Here is a 22,504-nt window from a genome sequence, read left to right as displayed (position 1 = left end):
TGATTATTGGCTGGAACCGGAAGCATTGGAAACGTAGATTTGTTGCAGAGATCAAAATGAACGAGTGAACTTTACTTCGTTCTCACAGGCACATGCCTTGGAAAGCTAACGACCGCAGATCGTCCTCGTGAGTGGGGTCGACACAATTTTATGGCTATTAGTGATCGGATAGTTTTTTGCATTCCACATTTTTCCAACATTTTAGTTTTTGCAAAGTCTCACAACACAGAGAGAAGGACTCGATATTCATGGTATTATGCAAAACAGGGTGGGTTACGGGACTCATGCAGCGGCCATTTTTTTCTCCTCAATGGGTCATCTTTCACAGGTAAGTTTGTGCGCTCTTTGCGCCTGCGTGTGCGCAGAAGATATTGCGCAATGCTATGTTTTAGAAGGAAAATTACAGCCGTGTGAGCCTTTGAAAAATTCTCGAACCTTGACCCTTTTAACTTTGTTCGTGAGCATAATACCTTGAAGAGGTCTTTCTCTCACGTGAAAAAGTTCTGCCAGAAATGAGCTCTGAAGGTGTAGATAAGGTTAAGGAAAGTGTAAAGGTCTACTATGGCAAAACCCTGAAGTCTTCCGATGATCTTCAGTCGAATGCCTGTAAACTAGGTGGAAAACAAATGTCAGACGCCGTGGAGAACGCTTTGAAACTTGTCCATGAGGAGGTATCGAGCAAGTAAGAGAATCACAGAAGCTTTTTGTTATGTGTGAATTCCGAATGGTTAGCTATGCATTTCTGAAAAATAGACTGACGTATTTCTTATATATAACGTCATACTACCAACCACTACTCTCACATCGCTCGATTTATTTGCAGCGACTAGCTTCTTTCTTTAGGTTACCAAAATGCCCTTCGGATTATGACCGCGGCAGTGTTTTGCCAAGAGAGAGATTATCAACCTGGGTTCCGGCTGAAATTAATGAAATACCTGATTAATTTTAGAGCATTTACAGCCTTAGTGGAAAACCACATTAAAGTTCACGTTGACCTTTATTCACGGAGTGTGCGTTAACTTGCTACGGTTGCGTTCATTCGTCGCTGATGTTAATCAGGCAGATGGCTTCCATAGACCCTGGGATTAGATAGTAGAGCATGTAGAGTTTTCCAGGTAGCCATCTAAAGCCAGAGCTTTCTTGATACCTATCTACAAACCACAGTTTCTCCATTCGCTCTTTCGAAGGGCTAACCTTGACAGTATTTACTTTACAGTGGACAATTTACATTATCAACTCAGTTGATAGAACCGGATTATCTTGTTATATTCCCCCACTAACGCAACACCACAGTTTCTTTAGAAACTTGCTCCCTATATTTATTTGTTTATCTACGATGAAGCCTGAAATTGTACAACGAATGCTTGTATGTTGGAAAGTGGTAGCAATACAGTTTACTCTTATTTGCGTCGCCGCTGAGTTGCCCAAGCGAATCTCTTAATTGCAATATGATAATCAGTTCCGGCTTTGATTGACGCAAAATTTTGGGGAAATGTGAGGTACCATGCGAGAGTATTGAGTCAGTAGGGTTAGATAAGGCGAGAAGGAGATTGAAAAATAAATCATATTGGATATCAAAGTGAATACGGATCCCGCCAGGACACTTTCCACTGAGTTTCACTCGACCCCATTGTCTTTGCGAATTATCATACTTAAAAGCTTGTGACGATAAACGACCAAGCTCAAGTGGTCAAATCACTAACAAGTTTGAAGATAACAGATTTTTAAGAAGGAGTTTCTTGCGTCGATAGGCGAAAAGATAAAGTAGTTGATTGTATGACGAAAAATTTACAGCGAAGTGACGTTTCAAGATTTGAGTGTTAAGACTACTTGGGTTGTGTTTCGCTAAATCTTTTAACACGATACACTAACACAAAGCAGATGCTTGCGATTTACAAGAAGCTAACTCTGTTTACCTAAACAAACTGCTAAATGTTAGCAAATAAAGCGCTGAAGATCTTTAAACTTGAAATTAAGAGATCCTAGCAGCTAAGAACACTACTGAAACGAGTAGTTGTAAATAGGACCTGAAAAAAATTCAAATCCCGTACGGGCCTGAATTTTTTTCAGGTCCTATTTACAACTACTCGTTTCAGTAGTGTTCTTAGCTGCTTTATTTCATTTCTCCACCGCAGTGCAAATATATAAATTTTCATATATCTAAAATCATCATCTTTAAACTTGTTTAATATCAGGTTTTATGGGTGCGGTTTAGTGGCCCCAGAGGCAATTGACGGCTTGTATATCCTGGATCTTGGAAGTGGATCGGGACAAGATTGTTTTGTACTCAGTAAACTGGTTGGTGAACACGGCCATGTTACTGGAGTAGACATGACCAAAGAACAGGTATTTAAGTAGTTCTTTATAGTGTGCATTTCGACTGAGCGTTTTCCGACCAAAAACTTAGTATGTGGTTAAAACGCCACATTAGAACAATGATAACGACAGCGGTAAAAAATTATAAGCAGACAATAAGAACTCGAAGTAACACGTTATAGAGAGAGCGGAAGGATAGGAATTTGCAAGTCGAATTTAATGTCCATATTTTGGTTGATTGCTCGAGAGGGGGTGGCGTAAATTATCAAAACCGGTCACTGAGCGGAGTGCAAGAACAGCACCAACAAAGGTTACTTGTGGAATAAGTTGGTATTTCGTTTGAATTTAATTTATTCATCTGTTTTATCTCTTCCATCAATTTAATCAACTTAGAGTTGTTCTTAGTCTCCCATTTTCGACCACATTGCCTGCATACCTGCAAACCAATTGGATCAGTAGCTGGTTCTTTATAACCCTTTAGATATGATGAAAATTTAAGGCTAGGAACTGTGAGGATCCGCCCTAAACCATATGATCAATTTTTTTTCAAAAATCATCACTTAAATCAGAGCCCACATGATATTTGAAATTATTGTTTAGTGTAATCGACAGCTATAAGGGAAGGGGGCAGGGGGATCCGTGTTTTCTTTTTCCAATGCTCCTTGTTCCCGAATTTACCAAAATTCTTAGTGAATTTTGTATATTGCATCCGAGTCTGCATGGAATATAGTAAGGTACAGTGGCTTATCTGTACAAACACATCAGGAGATTGAACAACCATAAATCATTGCCTCACACCTAGGTGGACATTGCCAACAAGTACGTAGAATACCATGCTCACCAGTTTGGATATTCTAAGCCAAACACTGATTTTAAACTTGGTGAAATGGAGAGACTGTCTGATGTAGGAATACAGGACAGGACTATGGACATAATAATGTAAGTAAATCCAAGAAACAGTCTGAAGGAAAAGGTGTATTAAATACATATAAATTTTATCACGCCCAGTGGATCCAAGTGGAGATGCCTCTCTAGAAGTATGTAATAAATTGGCAATGAAATAAGGTAAAGTAAAAAATAAATTTTCCATGACAGCTAGACGTATCTAACTTTCTTGTTCATCGTCTCTATGCTAAGTTCAAACTGTGTTGTAAACCTAACTGCAGACAAGAGAGTTGTTCTTAAAGAAGCTTACAGAGTTCTTAAGGTGAGACAATGCTGTTTTCAAGTTAATTTGTTGTGTGTTCAGTGTGGTGAATCTGTTTAGGACTATCAATATCACTAAAGTCTTATGGCGTTATCTGTTGTAGGATGGAGGCGAGGTATACTTCAGTGATGTTTACACCGATACAAAACTGCCTGAGGAAGTCAGAAGAGACGAAGTGCTTTGGGGTAAGTGATTTACTTTTGTTTGGTATTTTCTGTTTGTATAACATGTGGTATTAGTCTGATATATTTATATATCAATATTCTATATATAAAAAAAAGTTTAACTTCATCATTATTGCGAGATACGGGTGAACAAACAAATGACTTCGATTTTATGTGGCTTCTCTATCTGCATACCTCATTTGGAGAACAGAACTTGGATATCGAAAATTAGGTAATAATTATGAGGTTTAACATCCTTAGGACCAAGGATCCTTGGGTGCCTCTAGGAAGAAAAGAGCCTTTTACAAGCTCTTTCTGTGAAGAGTGAATTCGATCAACTCCACAAGATAGAAGTCAGCGTTACATCTTTTTAGGATCAAACCCCTCCAATCCAGGATATTTGAAAATTGATTATTATTTAAAAAAAAAAGTCTGTTTGTATACACGAAAAAAGTAGTAATGTTTATCAAATTTACTTGAAGTGACGCGAGTTCGGTTTTGAAAATAAGAACTCTTCTCGTCTACCGGTTATTTTACCATTCCTTGTTACTTGTTTGATATCTGAGACGTGTTGTATCCTAAGGTGAAGGTGTTGGAGGAGCTCTTCACTGGAAGGAGTTGATTAAGCTGTGCAAGGAAGTTGGTTTCTCAGGGCCGTATTTGGTTACTGCCAGACCTTTCGTGGTTGAACCACATCTTAGACAACCTCTTGGTAGGTGTTTAAATTGCGTCGTAAAACTGTTTAAATACGTAACGACTAAAAATTGTACGTTAGTGCTTTTTTTTCAATCGTAGGTAATGCACAGTTTGTGGCGGCCACTTATCGCTTGTTCAAGGTCCTTAACAGCAGTGAGACAGTTGCTTCTAGAGTAACATACAAAGGTATGTCAAACAGTGAACCTAAGAGCATCAAAACGCCTAAGGGGAGGCGCAGTAAAGGGGACGAAAAGTAGCTTGAAAAAGTTAAACAACAAAAAATCTTTCTTCTCGCCTCAAGGTTCCTAGTCTGTTTCTTTTGGCCTAATCCCCCGTAAGGTTTGGCAAGCCCCTATTTATCGGCTCCTATTTGGTGCGTATGCACTAGTAACTCAAGTATAAGCATAACCATCTTCATAGTGATAAGAGAGGGTAAAACAAAAGATTCCAGTGACAAACACGACAACTGCTTTGACACTTCAACCAATTTTGGTTGTGGCAGAATTATTTTGCTCTTTACTTTGAAATGAAACAAATGCATTAATTAAGATATCCTCAGGAAAAGAATTATCGAACACTTTTTTTTCAAGTTTTCCTTAAATGTTCCCTACCAATGTCTGTTTCAAAAAACACATTAAAAAAGATAGGTCATCCTGCTTGTTTGAGAGATATGACGGGCCAAAGTTGCCGCATTTTTGCCTGTGCTGGCAATAATCACACGCGATATTTTATCGGTTCAGAGTACATTTTGCGGTAGCTGGGAGTAAGGGTTTTTAAAGTAACAGTTAAAAAAAACTTGATGAGTAGAAAGTCTCGAGCTTTTGAAAAAATTGGATATATAATTTGTGGAAAAGTCACTCGATTTTAAACGACATCGACTTAAAACGTTCATCGAGTCGTTGCTTTCAAGGTTATAATTTGCATCATCGAGTAACGGACTTCGTGAATGCTTTTAGCTGTTTTTTCTTTTTCCCCTCAGATGAACTTTTTCTTTATTTCTCCAAGTTAAAGGATGATTTGTAAAACCAAAATTATGGAATATAAAATATAGGTCATCGTGCTCGTTTAAGAGCTAAAGACCGTCGTACTTCTTTACCTGGTCCATTGATTTAAAACACAATACCGTGTTCTCGAAATGCACGCGCGCTTATTCGCCTGATTGCATGATTTTTATGCGCAGTACGATGCGCAGTGCAATACTAAGGAATCACCGTAAGGTGTTGTGAACTTAAGTAACATAAACTTAACAGCATTAGCGCCCATACACGAGCTAAATCAAGAACTTAGTTTGCTTTTGCATCAAACACTTCTTTTTCCAAGGAACTATAGAGGACAACCCAAACGAACTCAAGTTGAGTGTTCATAACACCTTTACGGTATGTTAATTTTTCTTCATTGAGTCTTTTAGCTGGTAAAAATACTAGCTCCTGTTGCAATTAACATTGCTACTGAAATTTTTACAGAAGAAAATTATCTGTATCTATAAACACTACCCATGATAAATGAAAAATTCCGAACTGAGCGAGATTGTAACTCATGGAATTGTAACACACGCTTAGTACCCCGATAGATTGAGCTTTCAAGCCAACAAGGAGCTAATCATTGTGAGATTTCGTAATGTTCCCGTGATGGATAAATGCATAAAAGAAAGTTGCGCCTAAAACAGTCAAGTGTGTTAACAACTGGTGTAATATATAGTTGGATCGTTGCCTTTCTATGTACAACTTAATAGTTATTAAAGTAAGACGAGCTACGCGTACATAACTCGGTCCATTACAAAGCGGGAATCTATCTCAAGGGCCATGGAATTTAATCCAGTACCTACCTATTAACAAATTAGAGAGTTTTTCGGGCTTTGATTCATAGCTTTGACGATCTTTCCCCTTTTAAGTCGTCAATCCACGATTTAAATGGAAAACTAAATACATTTTCTTTGATCTGTAAGTCATTTATGTTGTAGAGGACAACCAAGGCTGTTTCTACTGAAGTAGCAGGTGTCCTCAGGGCATCCCGTTTCTCGAAGCATTTCGAATTCCAACCGCTAGAGCCTGGAACCACAGCTCCCGTTGATGACGTGTACATTGACGCGGATCCTTTTGCCTACTGTGTGTCAAACAAAGTGGCGCCAGGAGCATCTTGCCCCAAACTGGCTAAACTGGAAAGTTGAACAGAGAAACGGCTTGTTACCCGAAATGTAGGAAGAAGGTTTCAAGGCGCCATTTTGAGCATACTGTAAAACCATTTTGAGACAGACTTAGTCTAGCTAGTTTGAACCTTCGTTGTCATAGTGAACAGGGATGCTATAGTGTTATTTAATTATCACCTAGTCAGTTATTTTGGAATTCATATTCACTGTTTTGAACTTGAAGTTGAGCTTTTATACCGTTGACTGAGCTCTTACTTGAAATGCTTTCAAATTATGTTTTTCTTTTTGTAATATTTTAATAAGGTTTTTGATCTCTCACTTAGAGTTGTAACCATATGTGTCGATAAATACAGGACTAAGGGAAGCCATGCAGAACAATTAATAAACACCCTTACAAGTGTAAATTTTTGTGTGTAAATTTTTGTGTGCTTATTAATTGTGTTACCAGGCTTTGACGTCAACAGGATCTCTCTCTCTGTGTTCCCGTTTTGTTGTTTAAATATACCGTTAACAAACATTGTCGAGGAGTTGGCGTAAGTTAAACCCCAATCTCTCTTTCTCTCTCGCGGCTATCAAAGTCGAAGGAGTCCTGAGGTCGAACGAAATGAGAAAAGGAAGGGGCCGAGAGTAAATTCTTTTCAAGTGCTTCTTTAAACTACTGAAGAGGCCTGACGGCTGAAGCTCACTATTATCAATATTAAAAGTAAATACGTGTCTTCATCCAGTTGATAGCTGGGTGGCAGAATATAACATATATGTGTCGTTTTTCGTCAACACTTCTACAGACCGCAGTACAGAAAAAACCTGGCGACAGGAATTAATGCGAATAACAATGGAAACGAAAGAAAAGAAAGGTCCAGACACCGGAGAGATCCATTATGCCCATAGTAAATGAATAAAAACTTATCTTCCAGAAAAATGTCTTTAATTTCAAAATCGTCCAGGTTCGAGTTGACATTTTTAAAACTACAAGAATAGTTGCATTTAGTTAATAAGCCTTCATCTTGACTAGCGAGCTCAGCGTTTATTATTTTGTATCCGCCTTTTAAAGTGAGAAAACTCATTTGAATTACAAATAATTTTCAAAATTAATATTCATATTTGCACTCGGTCTTGCACGTGGAAAGATTTCAAGAACTACAAGAAATTTCAGCCCCTTTTCCAGCTTCTACAGATGCAAGAAGCACATTATTTGACCTTAATACCTTGGATATCGTCAGTCCTCTCAAGGTCGAGGGGTGTTTTTTTCTGCTGGGCCGAGTGATTACCGGTTTGGAAGTCGAGGATTCATGTCTTTACTTTTGTCACGATTTTTCTTCAGGTAATTAACTTACGTTTGATATATTTAGGATAGAAATGCAGTGTTGCTATAACAAAATCAATTTATACAGTCTAATATTAGAAGAGAGAGCAAGATCATATAGCAGTCTAAGAAAATCTTTGGTGGCAGCCGCCATGACAGTTTCTTGGTCGTGTCTTGAATGGAAACGCCGAGAATATCGTTAACCTCTTTACTGTTATAGTACTTATAGTTTATCGTTTATTCGCTTTTCTGTATTGATTTTTCATACTATGTATAGTTGTTGCAACATTAAGTTTGACTTAAGCACCTTGTTATTTCCCCTCTGTGCAACCCCACTAAAGAACGAGAGGGTAATCTCAGTTTCTAATCTTATCGATCTCTGTGTGACAGAGGTGACTCTCAGGGGTTCATAACACTGTTGCTTTTATGAATCAATTTTACTGCCTTGCATCTGTTGGTGGTAAAAGAAAGAGTTTAAAAGAAATACTCAGCCATTAAGAGTGATAAGTGTTTTGATTTTCTTTCTGTCCTCCCAAACTGCCAAAGCGTAGAATAAAGGGGGTACATTTCTAAAGAAACAGTAGTGTTGCGTCAGTGGGAGAGTATAACGGGGCAATAAAGTATTATCTGCTGAGTTGATAACGTAAATTAGCCACCGTAAAGAGTTTCAAAGCTGACGTTTCGAGTGTTAGCCCTTAGTCAGAGCGAAACAGAACGGCTAACGCTCCAAACGTCAGCTTTGAAACTATTTTCGGTGGCCAATTTACGTTATCAACTCAATTGATAATACTATATTACCCTACCAAAGTGTTGGCTAAGCTTGTCAAATGCCTTTGTAATTTTAAGGTTAACTGTAAATTGGCAAAGTTAGATAAGTGATCCCTGGTTTTGTCTCAAAGTTTTTATGAAGTCTTTTAAGAATTAAATATGAATTAATTTTATTAAGCACCTTGAATGATTGTCTGTATCAGCAAAACGTGCCTGGTCTTTCCATCCTGACCTGAAGTCCCATTAGTTTCTCTTTATCCTGACATAATTCCCATTAAAGAAATATTTTCTTTTTCAAAAACAGCATCAAGCAAAAAGCAAGAAAGCCTGGCAAACAAGAAGTGAGAGGGTCGAGGAAGGAACAAAGAATATCATCCGATAAGGTTGGTTTTTTAAATTTGAAAATCCAAAAAATTAGACAAAAAACTTAAAATGAAGGAAAATACAAATAGAAATTAAAGATGATTCTTTCAATCTACGATTTCTTCAACCACTGTCCGATTAAAACGACTTGAAGTGGTTCTCTACGCTGTTGCTTTTATTAAAGAATTCTTTCGCGCTCTATATATTGGAAGTAAACACCTGGTATCAAATTACCATAGAAACGGTTAGCTTATCTAATACTAAAGTAGATCTGAGGTAAAATGCCAATCGTTAAAGTTAGCTCGGTTACTCTCAATTAATTTAACGATTTCTGTTTCTAAATTCTTACGAATCAATTTGATATGGGAAAGATAAAAACCATTCGCATGACAGCAATTACATAATGCTTTCCAGCTAATTGTTAATCAAGATTTGTTCCGCTGGTTGTACCATTTCACTAAAGCACAGAAATTGCAAGTTTTTAACAGCCACCTTAGTCCAAATTACACATCACAGATCAGCTTTAAGTCTCCCATCTCCATTTTGCCTTTCCTTTTTTTCAGGAAGTAATGTACCAACTGTGGACTTTAGTTTCACGTCTATTGATGATTTCCTCGGTGTGAAATGCACTTGTTGGCTGATGCAGGTAAACAAGATCTTGGTATTATTAATATGCAAAGTTTTACTCAGTTTGTAGTTTATTTCAGATGCTTAGTGCATCGGAAGATTAAGTTTTTTCTCTTGCGCTTATTCTTGCGCTTATGTGCATAGAGTATTTATTTAGAAACAGTCTTAACTACCCCTCCCTGTCCTTGCTGAAACAAAAGCTTAACATACAGTGTATTTGCGCATATTATAAAAGGTAATCGATACTGTTTTTTGAAATTATTTAGCGAAGCATATAAGTAGCGAAGTATTTCAAAATGTTTCAGTAAAGATTGTTTAGATGTAGTTTCTAAAGATTATTGAAATATGGCATAAATCGATCCAGGATTTCGGCATTTTGTTATATTTTATATCATTAATAGTTTTATAATCGATATTTTGCTTTTTAAAGTATTTATATTGGTTTTAAAATGGCAAGTATTAGATTAGATTGTTTTGAGATAGTAATTTCGATGATGGCGAGATCTGTAGATACAAATTTATGTTCAATTTTTAAATGTTAGGTTTACTCATTTTATCTCAGTTGTTTAAAGTATTAGATCATATCCATATGTTTATTGCGCCATAAAGGTATTAAAATTATTATTGAATTATTAAGAGTTATTGATGATTTCTTTGTTTCCTTTCCAGGGTAAAAAGATATTCTCCCGCGGCATTTGGTAGTGCGGCTGATTTCATGAGATAAGTATTGACCTATGTAAAATAAAATACAAATGTTGTTTAGTCCAAGTAAGAAACTTCAAAATATACACAATTACCTGGTCCTAGACAAGAAAGGAATGGAAACCTGTTTGGGACACTGGAGTTTCTTAGTGCAAGAGATGGGAAACTTAACGCTGACCCGCTATGGGGCACTGTCACCAAAACAACCTCTTCCCTTAGTCTGGATCTGTGATGCAAAGACTTGGTCCCCAAAAGAAAAGGAATAAAACTCTTTCGGACCCTGGACTGTCTTTATGCGCTGATCGGGTGTTTGTCTTTGTACAAGAGACGGGAGACTTGAAGCTGGCCCTTTAAGGGGTTGGTGTCACCCAAACAATCTTTTCCTTAGTCTTGATCTGTGATGCAAAGACTTGGTCCCCAAAAGAAAAAGAATATAACTGTTTCGGACACTGGACTGTCTTAATGTGCTGATCGGGTGTTTGACTTTGTACAAGAGATGGGAGACTTGAAGCTAACCCTTTAAGGGGTTGGTGTCACCCAAGCAATCTCTTCCTCAGTCTGGATCTGTGATGCAAAGACTTGGTCCCTAAAAGAAAAAGAATATAACTGTTTCGGACACTGGACTGTCTTAATGTGCTGATCGGGTGTTTGACTTTGTACAAGAGACGGGAGACTTAAAGCTGGCCCTTTAAGGGGTTGGTGTCACCCAAGCAATCTCTTCCTTAGTCTTGATCAGTGATGCAAAGACTTGGTCCCCAAAAGAAAAAGAATAAAACTCTTTCGGACCCTGGACTGTCTTTATACGCTGATCGGGTGTTTGACTTTGAACAAGAGATGGGAGACTTAAAGCTGGCCCTTTAAGGGGTTGGTGTCACCCAAACAACCTCTAACTTAGTCTTGATCTGTGATGCAAAGATTTGGTCCCTAAAAGAAAAAGAATATAACTGTTTCGGACACTGGACTGTCTTAATGTGCTGATCGGGTGTTTGACTTTGTACAAGAGACGGGAGACTTGAAGCTGGCCCTTTAAGGGGTTGGTGTCACCCAAGCAATCTCTTCCTTAGTCTTGATCTGTGATGCAAAGACTTGGTCCCCGAAAGAAAAAGAATATAACTGTTTCGGACACTGGACTGTCTTAATGTGCTGATCGGGTGTTTGACTTTGTACAAGAGACGGGAGACTTAAAGCTGGCTCTTTAATGGCTTGGTGTCACCCAGAAAATTTCTTCCTTTTTCTGGATCTGTGATGCAAAGGCTTGGTCCCCAAAAAAGAGTATAAAACTGTTTCGGACACTGGACTGTCTTAATGTGCTGATCGGGTGTTTAAATTTGTACAAGAGATGGGTGCTTAAGGATTGACCCACTAAGGAGTCAGTATCGCTCAAAAAAATCTAAGAAAAGATTAAAATGCAACTCATTTTAGATAATATTTCATACATTAAAACTTAAAAAATCAATAGAAAAAAACTAGATTGTTTTTGTATTTTTTTATTTTAATACAGGATTACAAGGACGAATGGGAAAGATTAGACTTCATAATCAGTGGATTGTGTCGCCTCCATGTGGTGTCCAGGGCAAGTGGTTTGTTATCATTAAGAAGCTGCACCTAATCAATTGAGGCAGAAGCACATAATATAGAAGCATCATTGATTGCATCATTGATGCATCATTAAAGCATCACAGAATTGATTTTCTTGTCAGGGTGGAATGTTAAAACAATCGTATTTTCTTAAAGTACTGTCCTAGCGTTACGAGTTCAGTTTACGGCTCACACGTAGCTCTTCAACAAAATCAATAAATACGAGGTGAAAAAGACTTTTTTTAAAAAAAAAGAGTTTTCTTAGGAAAAAAATCTTGTAGCACAATTAATAGACTACAACCTTGTATAATCATTTGCTGCAAGCATTGATTTTAGCGGAGTTAACTCTTCATTAACAATATAAATACCTCTTACTAACCGAGTTCGAGTTCATTACCGTAAGTTACAGACCTACTTTAATTTTTACCCGCTCAGATTTATTTCCCGCGCATCATAAATCCGAGCAGATAAAATGAGGTTCTCAAGCTAAGCGATATAACGAGGAAACGTGGCTGGTAAGATATTTAGCATATCTCATGGTTCAATTAGAGGGGGAAATTTCAATTCTAACAAACTTTTTAATTTAGCGAACCGTACAGCGAACTACGGCCGCTAAACTGACCAATTACCGCACGTGTTAACCGAGAGATATGATAAGCTTCCTTAGTGTACGACCTATTTCTCGACGAGGATTTGATTCAGTCGCAGTCCTCACAATAGTTAGAAGGTTAAGTATCACTTAAAAATCCGCGCTAGAAAACACATAGGATGCGTAAATTGCAGGTTCTCCGCACGTTTGACCTTCTTACTGTCTTCAAGATACCCTACACAGGATCGACATCTCATTTTATTTCTTCTAAAACTCAATAATTAAATTTTTAAGCAGTTACGTTTTCTTGAGCAGATCCTTTATTTTTTAAACCTACAAAGCAATCCACTTGATTCTCTGCGACAGGTCAGGGGAAGTTCTCGGGAAAAATATCAAATTAGAGAAAAGTCAGGGAATCTTCAGTTTGCGTCAAGCAAGTTAAAACGTCGTTTGAAGTACTCACGTAAGAGTGAAATCTACCTTTCAAGAACTCATCGCTCTTTTCGTTGCCCTTTCAAGATGAAAATGCTAACATCTATTTTTTTGGGATGTTTCTTGTGTAATTTGTTTGGTGTAGTTGATAGAAAAAGTCAGGGAAACTCAGGAAATTTCTAAAACCTGTGGCTGTGACAACTATGGTTCACGGTAGTATCCTGCCTGAATATAGGCAGATAGATCAGTTTTGCCTTAATTATGCTTTCATTTTTTCACAGTCGGTGAGAGCTAAGAAAAGAGATTTTGACATTTAAGTTTGTCGTCATTTTTGTTGGAATGATAGACTACCTCATCCTTCGGACATAAAACTCGTTTCCGATCCTCTAACAAATTACTACTAAGGACTTCCCCTTGGGTTCTATTTTTTTTTCTTCAAATAATTCTGTCTATGGTTGCATCTGTTCAAACAAAACTTAAGGTTAGAAAGAATGCAATGAAAGACGAGTGATAGATAAAATTACAGTTCAAAGAACGCTTGTTAAAAGCCGGACCCCTTCAGGGAAAATTTTTCGAAGTTTTTCGATTGAATCATTGCATCGATTCATTCATTTCTTCCTCCTTCACATTTTCTCCTAGACACCTCAAGTGAGGCCACAATATTTTTTTCGGTTTAATTGATTAGTTAAAGATGAATGAGTGTTTAACTTCTAGCGGTAGTCCTGCAATTAGCTTCTTTTGTGTCGCTTGGGTGTAAAAAAATATTCAACCAGAACTAGAGGTGTTATTTTGCTATCATTTCGTTTTTTAGTCTGTTAGATGCCGGAAAGATAACTTTAATATAAAATGTTAATTTTAGATTGTGGTGAATTTAATTGTTGTGGCATAGCTGAACGGAAGCTTTTGTCATTCTCTTACAATAGACCAGAAATTGCCTGTGAACAGCAAATCATTATAACTGCCGATTTGTTTAACAAATAGAGAAGCCTTGATTGTGCTCTGTTCTGTTGTAAAGCACGCAGGAACAGTGTTGTCCTCTGATAGATCACGCTATTTTAACCAATGACAGCGCGGATTATATCTGAACTTTATTATAAAAGAGAAAAATAACCGCGTGCCTGTCCTCTTTCAGCCACCGTAGTGTAAAAAAGAAAGTTAAGGGAGACGAAGAATACTCTTTATTCTGCTGAGTCTAGCTATGTTGTACACTTAAACGAAAACTTGTGAAATGGTCACGGACAAATATCAACTTTGGAAGGAAAGCAAGACTTTAGGCGGATCTCTTGTCGTCGGCCATCCCTGTTCACACCCACTTCTTTAAACTAGTTTTTTTCAGTCTTTATTTAAGTTTTCTACCTTGTGATAGTAACATTCGTTTCAAACGCATACGTTTTGTGTAACCAAACGTCCGTCGAAATACATGCTTTTTTTCAAGACTGATATTTTTATCCTATGGAAGGGTTTGTCAGTAAGTATGGTTGTGTGTTCCATGACGAGTGCTGTTTAGGGATTTTTGTCCTTTTTTCTACACAGATTTCACGTAAAATGACCACCACAGTAAGGATATCAAAGTCAAATAAACCTTTTGTTGTTCATTTACGCAAAATGCACATTCAGTTACGTCAACAGTTGAAACTATACGGCAAATATACATTCATTTGAACTTCCATGAACTTCATTAACGCGAATGAACTTTCAGTAACGCTATTTGCGTGTGTATCAACATTAAATAGCATTAACGGATCAACAATTGCGTATTAGAAACATACAACATTCCAATTTGCATAGAGACGCGCAATCAATTGCACCTTCTTACAAGCGTTTATTCAAAATGATCAGCAAAAGATGTATTATCCATAGTAAGGTAAGCACAACTGCAGATTGGGAGTTAGCGACTTTTTATAATTATTTGTAGGAGTTATGCACCTTGTGGCACCAACATCTTTTAATACGCATTTGTATTACGGAAGACTTTTGGTGCGAACAGGTTTTCAATCCTGTTCTGAATTTTCCAACTTGTCCAAGGAAATACCTCATTGACTCCTTCGTTTTTCTTGTGTGTTATAAGCCACACGTAATATTCTTACTCACATTTTCGTCTTTTGATTTTGAAAAAGTACAAATGTTGTTTTCTAGAGATTTACCAATGTACATGTGTAATATATGTTAAACCGTTGTGCACCTCAAAAAAAAAAAAAAAAAAAAAAGTCAGTCACCACGCGGTGCGCTTTCTTTTCCTTTTACAAGTACCGCGAAGGTTACAAGTTTAGGAAGGTCAGACACTTCATGACACTTATTGAGCTTAAGTACGGTTGAACAGAACACTTGCTATTGAAGTGAGTTTACTTTATTATTCATTGCGAACATATTCATTGTTTTTTTTCGGTCATTGTGCGATGTGGTACAGTTGAACTAAACGAGTGTCCAATTGTACAATGTTGTGTTTGTACATAATAAGAACATCTTATGCAACATTTTGTTACGCTGTGGCTCATTTACTGTTCTTCATTCTTTCTTTCGTAGATTTCATGACGAATGAACACTTCAATACACCGTACAAATAATTGTCAATCTCAAAAAGGAAGTAAAAATTGGGGGTGGATCCACCTCCGTTCCCCACAACAACCGAAAGTCAAAGGAAGTTTTTTTAATATCTGCAAAGCCATCCTCCTTGTGATAATGACATCATGTAATACGCATGTGCGCTAAGACAGACATTTGGTGACACAAAACGCGGGCATTCGAAAATAACTGGTACTACCACAAGGTAGACAACTTTTATTAAGAATTAAGTAAACTGTACGCAGGAGGTGGGTGCGGCGGGGGAGGTCGGATGGAGAAAAACAACTGTATAAAATTGTTGTAATATTTTACTGTATTATAAGATTATTATGATTGTATCGTAATGTACTGTAACATTGTACTGTATCAAAAGATGTGTGAATCACAAGGTAGATGAGAATTAAGAAAACTGTCTAAAAGTGGCGGGTGCGGTGGTAGATGATGAACAGGAAACCGTTTTTGGTTTCCTTCCAAAGTTGATAATTTAGAAGTACCGTCTAATAGAGGCAGAGACGGGTGTGGTGGGGGATGGCGGACGGATAGAACCCCAATTTTTCATTTTATTCTCTGAATTAGGTGTCGATCCAAAAACAACTGTATAAAATTGTTGTAATATTTTACTGTATTATAAGATTATTATGATTGTATCGTAATGTACTGTAACATTGTACTGTATCAAAAGATGTGTGAATCACAAGGTAGATGAGAATTAAGAAAACTGTCTAAAAGTGGCGGGTGCGGTGGTAGATGATGAACAGGAAACCGTTTTTGGTTTCCTTCCAAAGTTGATAATTTAGAAGTACCGTCTAATAGAGGCAGAGACGGGTGTGGTGGGGGATGGCGGACGGATAGAACCCCAATTTTTCATTTTATTCTCTGAATTAGGTGTCGATCCAAAAACAACTGTATAAAATTGTTGTAATATTTTACTGTATTATAAGATTATTATGATTGTATCGTAATGTACTGTAACATTGTACTGTATCAAAAGATGTGTGAATCACAAGGTAGATGAGAATTAAGAAAACTGTCTAAAAGTGGCGGGTGCGGTGGTAGATGATGAACAGGAAACCGTTTTTGGTTTCCTTCCAAAGTTGATAATTTAGAAGTACCGTCTAATAGAGGCAGAGACGGGTGTGGTGGGGGATGGCGGACGGATAGAACCCCAATTTTTCATTTTATTCTCTGAATTAGGTGTCGATCCAATTTTGCTTTCTTTCCAAGATTGATATTTGTCTCTGATCTTATACTTAAGGTGATCGTGTTCCTTGGTATCCAGCTTTGGGAGGTCGAACAAACCTGCAAAACAAGGAAATGAAATCAAGACCAAACATAAAAACGTTGTCGCGGCTATCAGAGTGAAAGTTCACGTTTTCCAAGAGAGATTGAAAATAATTTCTCCAGTCTTTTTTTCTTATCTGGCAATCTGAAGTAAACTGCATTAAAATATATTTAATCACCTGACGAACACGAGACGCCAGTCTTCAAAATGGCTTCACTATCGAGCAAACATTACTTCATAGTGTAGGATGAGCTTTTTCTTGATGTAATTATTGTAGAAGCTTTTCTTCTTCTGACAAACAGCAAATTTCTCCTGCCTTTCCAAATTGATGATTTCTTAGGCCCGAACTTTATTATTTGCTTTCTTCGGCAATCTACAGAAATTTAAGATTGTAAATTTAAACTGTACTTTTATGTGAAGGGGCAGAAAATAAACAAAACATAATTTAAACGAAACCAGGTTCAGTGTGCTGTTTAAGTCTTTGAGTCTGAAAAACTACCAAGTACAAGTCTATCAGAACAAGAGAATGTAATATTCTGTTGATCAGAGTGAAAAACGCATCTCTTTTACGAAATAAAGTAAACGGCGATGAAAAGAAAACAGAGAAGGAAGAAACTGTACGCGAAGAGCTGCCAAATCCCTCGTGAAGCGTGAATTCTGCTTTTGGCATAAAAATTTGCATATTTGCACGTGGCTCTCTGAAATGGCTCTGTAGTTCTAAATGCTGTAAGGCAAATTTTTCCGTAGTTATTGATAACACGAACAATTTTGGAGAACCCACCTGCGGAGTTGTATGACGTAAATTTGACTGATTCGATTTCATTTTATTCAAATTTTTAACACTAAAACGGACAGTGGTTGACTTTTTAATTGCTTAAATTACATGTTGAGGAAGTAACTACAATAACAGAAATAAGCTGGTCCTCTGTAATTTGGGTTTGACAGAAGCGGATGCTAATATTCCAAGAAGCCAAACCTTGTAGTTATTTTGGACCTTGAAGCAGTTCAATTTTAGTTTGCCCTTAACGATAGGTTCAACTTTTTAAGCTGTTAAGTCCTAATGTAATTTTCTTACTTCTGAGATCTGATTAAAAGACTACTTATCCAAGCAGTTTCAAGAAGTGAGAATGATTAACGATCAAAAGTAAGTGGACAGCATCTCATTGCAAACTGAACGTCTAAATTGGTTTCTGTAAAATATAACCATGGACTCAGTAAGATGTAAAACTTTCTAACCTGTAATTAGTACATCGTCATATCCGATTTAAAATTTCAATCCCCGTAGACATCACTGACCATTCCCACAGAACTGCAACCTTCAGAGAATCCACTGTCTACCTGAAAAAGACAGTTTGAGCAAAACTTATTTCCGGGTGTGAACGTATGTAAATTATTAAATACTATACATCTAAAGCGTAACTTACACTAGAAAATAAAGGATAGCCAAAGTAAACTCCATGTCACTACCCTGGGCAATTTCCCCGCCACCCCTCTAAGGAGGGGAGAATTCGATTCTAACTACAAATTCTGGCTGATTATTCTAATCCAAAAAAGCGGTATACATATATCACAAACACTGCACCATTATTCAGGCATTACGTCACCCAGATAAATTTCAAATAGAAAGCAAGTAATGGAAAGCCTTAAATGTTATTAGTTGCAACACTTTTTTTACCACAAAGCTAAAGTCCTTTAGGACACGTTCTGCTCTAAAGAGCGAATAGGAACACAAAAACTGTAACTGTACGATTCGTATGGCCAGAATTCAAGTCAACAAAATCTATGCGTCAATTTGGCAAACGATATTGTCTTTAAAAGACTTAACTTCCTCGAAAGGCAGCTTAACCTGCCTTCTTTCTCGGCACCCCCTCTCCCTTCCCCCACCCCCTGAATAAACCATCAACGACTTGGACTAGAGTCCAGGGCCCAGTTGTATAAGGGGCGGGTGATGCTATACAATGGATAAATCGCTATCCAGCGGATAAGAGATAGCAAAACGTGTGGCGTTATCCACCGGATAGAGATTTATCCAGTGGATAGTGTTATCCGACCTTCGAACAACTGGGGCTGGGAAAACAACCTGCCTCTTACAGAGAACTTCAAACCCTTGGCGAAACTACGTGCGACGTTGGAAGGTATCCGTTGCGTGAGGAGTCGTCGAGAACATCCATCGTTTCTTTGCAATTTTTCATACATGAACTCGCTTGTTACGTAAATTTTGCATTTGAAAACCCCCGTTGTGAAAAAGAAAAGCCCATTTTCCCCACCAAGTTGCCCCTCTTTAAACTTCGTGTAAGCAATGAAATCAAACGTCATGTAGAAAAGCATGAATAAAGACATATTGTCTGCAACAACTAAATTTTGTTTAAATAACATAGGCTGTAAGTCTTCAATGGTAAAACATTGTTGCTACTACTACTAAATAGTGAGAACACACTACAAAGTTAAATATTATGGGATAATCAGTGAGTTAGTTATGATAATAAGTCATTCTCTAGGTCAACTAGCCAATCAGCCAGCCAGCCAGCTGGTCAGGCAGTTAGTCTATCAGTCAGCCAGTCAGTCAGCCAGCCAATCAGTCAGTCAGCCAGCCAATCAGTCAGTCAGCCAGCCAATCAGTCAGTCAGCCAGCCAATCAGTCAGTCAGCCAGCCAATCAGTCAGTCTGCCAGCCAATCAGTCAGTCAGCCAGCCTGCAGTCAGTCAGCAAGTCATTCAGTCAAACAGTAGGCCAGTGAGCTAGCTAGCCAGTTAGCCAGTAAGTCAGTCAGTCAGACAGAAAATTTGTAAGTCAGTCAATCTGTCATTCAGTCAGTGAGTCATTTAGTCAATTGGTAGAGTAGTGAGCTGGCTAGCCAGCCAGTCAGTCAGTCAGAAGGTTAGTCAAACAATCAGTCAGTCAGCCAGTCAGTCAGTAAGCCAAAAAGGTAGTCAAACAGTCAGTCAATGCCAATCAGCCTGCAAGCTGGTCAGTAAACTAGTCAGGGAGCCAGCCACTTGGCTGGTCAGTCAGTCAGTCAGTTAGTCAGTCCAGTCAGTCAGTACGTCTCTCAGTCAGTTTCACAGCCAACCAGCCAGTCAGTCTCTCTGTCAGTCCACCAGCCAGTCAATCAGTCAGTCAGATGGTCAGTCAGTCAGTCATCATATTGTAGTGCATTATGATGAACCTAAATGACTCATGTGAGCCCCTAGAAGACAGGCCCTATGCCAATCCACATCTTGACTTTTATTATCCATGTGCAAGGACAGGCACACACCAAGCCATATCACTAAGTAGAGGTTTTAGCTCCACATGTGAAAGTCCTATCATACATGTGTGGTAAAAGTTAATATTTAACGAATGTAAATACATTATCTGAATCCATGAGCCTCTAAATCAGTTATCAAATAACACTGTGAGGGGAAGGGAGGAGAGAAAGATGAAAGTGATTTCTAATCGAGATACTTTTTTCAGATACATGTAATGGTGAGCACCAAATGGTGCCAGTATTTAACATATAATATGCTGGTTTTTTTTTTTAAAGAAATAAGCAAAATGTCTGTTTTCATTATAAGTTAAACCATCAAATAAATAACCATCAATCCATTATGGTCTCACTTTTTTTGGTTTCTAGATTCCAAACTAACTATACCATCTTATCTGAGCATTGCATCAGTCACATATGCTGTGTGAGAAAGACAAAAATAATGCGAGCAAATCCATTTAAAGGTTTGCACATGACTAACAAAAAAATCTGAAGTGCTCAAAAACTTGTTGGTTTAAAGTCAAGCATGAAATCTATAATAAAACTGAAGTTTGGATTATTCAGTGCAGCCTTTTCATTGCTACCCTTCCATCTGTATTTTCACCATGTGCTGTTGTATTTTTGCCATGTCCTACTGTGAACTACAGTAAAACCTTGTGCTAAGAAAACTTGTTTCTATTACAAGAACTCAACCCTTATGGAGTATTCAGTAATAAAAAGTGCCACATTCTCTCACAATTTACTCTAATATATAAAATTAAAAAATCATGTTCTGTTTTCCTTTTTACAAAATAAATGATGACAATGTAAAAGTCTTTCCACATATAGTTCTAAATAGATTAGTCTTAAAAACACACACAACTCAGTAAAATTGATTTAAAGTCACTGACTGATGGACTAGTTAAAATATATAAAGGTAAATTATTCCATATAGTCTAGTTGCAGCAACTGAGAAAGTCCTGTTACCTTAGGTCTTCAAGTTGGTCTTTTGGAATTCTTAAAGATACTTCTTGTGAGCATGAGAGGGACCAACAGATGACTGATACATGCAAGTGCTGGATAATGCAAACCCTTGTTTGTAGATAATAAACTTTGATAATAATTTGCTGCTCCATAGGGAGCCAGTGTAAATTCATCAAATTCGGAATTGTGTGCAGAGCCCTAAACTGTTTAGTAAAAAGGCACACAGTGCAGTTTTTTTCTACTTTAACGAACCAATCAGTAGTGACTTATCATTGTTTAAATGACAAATAACCCTTTGAACGATACCAGAGTAAGATCAAATTTAATTCTAATCAGTAGATATGATGTCTGTACTGTTATAGCTAAAGATATAAGCTATAGATATGGATTCAAAGTATTCTCTGTTTTCAATGTTACTGAGTTAATGTGGGTGTAACTTTGATAAAGCAACCAACTTAAAGCAACTCTCTCAAGACTGCACTTGTGATCTCTTTTAATTTCTTTCAAAAACTTTGCTTCCAAAATTTGAGTTGCCAAACTTGGAGTGCTGCTCATCTTTGAGTGCAGCTTATATTATCTACTGCTGTTTACAATAACTGTCTTAATCCTTTCAAATCTAAAATTACTTAATTATAACCTCTAACTAATGCAGTCTCAGTCAACCAGCCATTCAATCAAATTTCCTACATGCTGATGGAAAGATCTCATCAAAACAAGTCATTGCAATTGTGTTCAATCAATTGTGAAGCTACCATTTTTTCAGATGAGATGGAAGTAAACACAAAAGCAGGTTTTACTTATTTGTAAGATGTGCTGATTTGAGACTGTACCAAGGCAATAGAAGGTATAACAATTGAAAAGAGTACAGCCTTTCATTGGGATCATCAGGGGGAGGGGACATTGTGTGACGCCAAACCTAAAGGATCCACTGAAGGATCTACCTAGTGAGTCTCTGCCCCATACGAAAAAAAACTACAACTACATCATCATTCGTACCTGAAAAGCTCCTTTAACAACAACAACAACTACAACAATAACAACAACAGCAACACCACGTGTCCAGAGGTTACCTGGATTAAGTATTCAAATACGCAGCAATACTCCTTCACAAAATAGCGGACTAATTCACCCATTTTAAGCCAACTAATTCAGTTATATTTAATCATAGACTGATTAAATTGATGAAAAAAAATTGTAGATTTTAGAGATTTCTTTACTAACCTCTTGCTGACAAGTTGACATTTGGCATGCACTTAGGAAACATGGTCTTCATCTCTATGTAATGCGAACTCTCTTCCTTCCATCTTATATCTAAATATTACTAAGCGATGGAAAGTTTCTGAGAAGCTGAAGGGCCCTTCAGTTCCGGACCTTGTACCAAAGCAAGCTGTCATTTCCCTGCAGTTCTCACAATTTCTACCACGCCATGTTCCGCCATGTTGGAGTGAACCAGTTTTACCCAGCCCTCCTCCCTAACGAGGAAACGCGCACGTTTCGTAAACATCAACGCACGAAAACGCGGGAAATTGCAGATACTGCGCGGAAACACGTAAGGTTTTTTC

The 22,504-nt window shown here is 37.6% G+C and overlaps 1 protein-coding gene and 1 long non-coding RNA gene across 2 annotated transcripts; one reads left to right on the top strand and one right to left on the bottom strand.

Annotated features, from left to right (window-relative positions):
* The first annotated feature begins 55 nt into the window (after nt 1-55).
* Nucleotides 56-6,933, top strand: LOC131788728 (arsenite methyltransferase). Its single transcript, XM_059105810.2, has 9 exons — nt 56-682; nt 2,196-2,346; nt 3,119-3,255; nt 3,454-3,523; nt 3,627-3,708; nt 4,271-4,399; nt 4,483-4,569; nt 5,704-5,759; nt 6,344-6,933. The coding sequence occupies exons 1-9, from the start codon at nt 513-515 to the stop codon at nt 6,548-6,550; spliced, it is 1,089 nt and encodes a 362-aa protein (XP_058961793.1). The 5' UTR covers nt 56-512; the 3' UTR covers nt 6,551-6,933.
* An 8,280-nt stretch (nt 6,934-15,213) lies between these two features.
* Nucleotides 15,214-22,381, bottom strand: LOC131788825 (uncharacterized). The gene is made up of 3 exons (XR_009340550.2): nt 22,164-22,381; nt 17,972-18,073; nt 15,214-16,752 (listed from the first exon to the last, which is right to left on the bottom strand). It is a non-coding gene; the product is annotated as an uncharacterized lncRNA (long non-coding RNA).
* Between the last annotated feature and the right edge of the window lie 123 nt (nt 22,382-22,504).

Source organism: Pocillopora verrucosa, chromosome 1, assembly GCF_036669915.1.
Source record: "Pocillopora verrucosa isolate sample1 chromosome 1, ASM3666991v2, whole genome shotgun sequence".
NCBI classification, from domain to species: domain Eukaryota; kingdom Metazoa; phylum Cnidaria; class Anthozoa; order Scleractinia; family Pocilloporidae; genus Pocillopora; species Pocillopora verrucosa.
The sequence above is the reverse complement of the archived record's forward strand: the minus strand, read 5'-3'. Positions and strand labels throughout refer to the sequence as shown.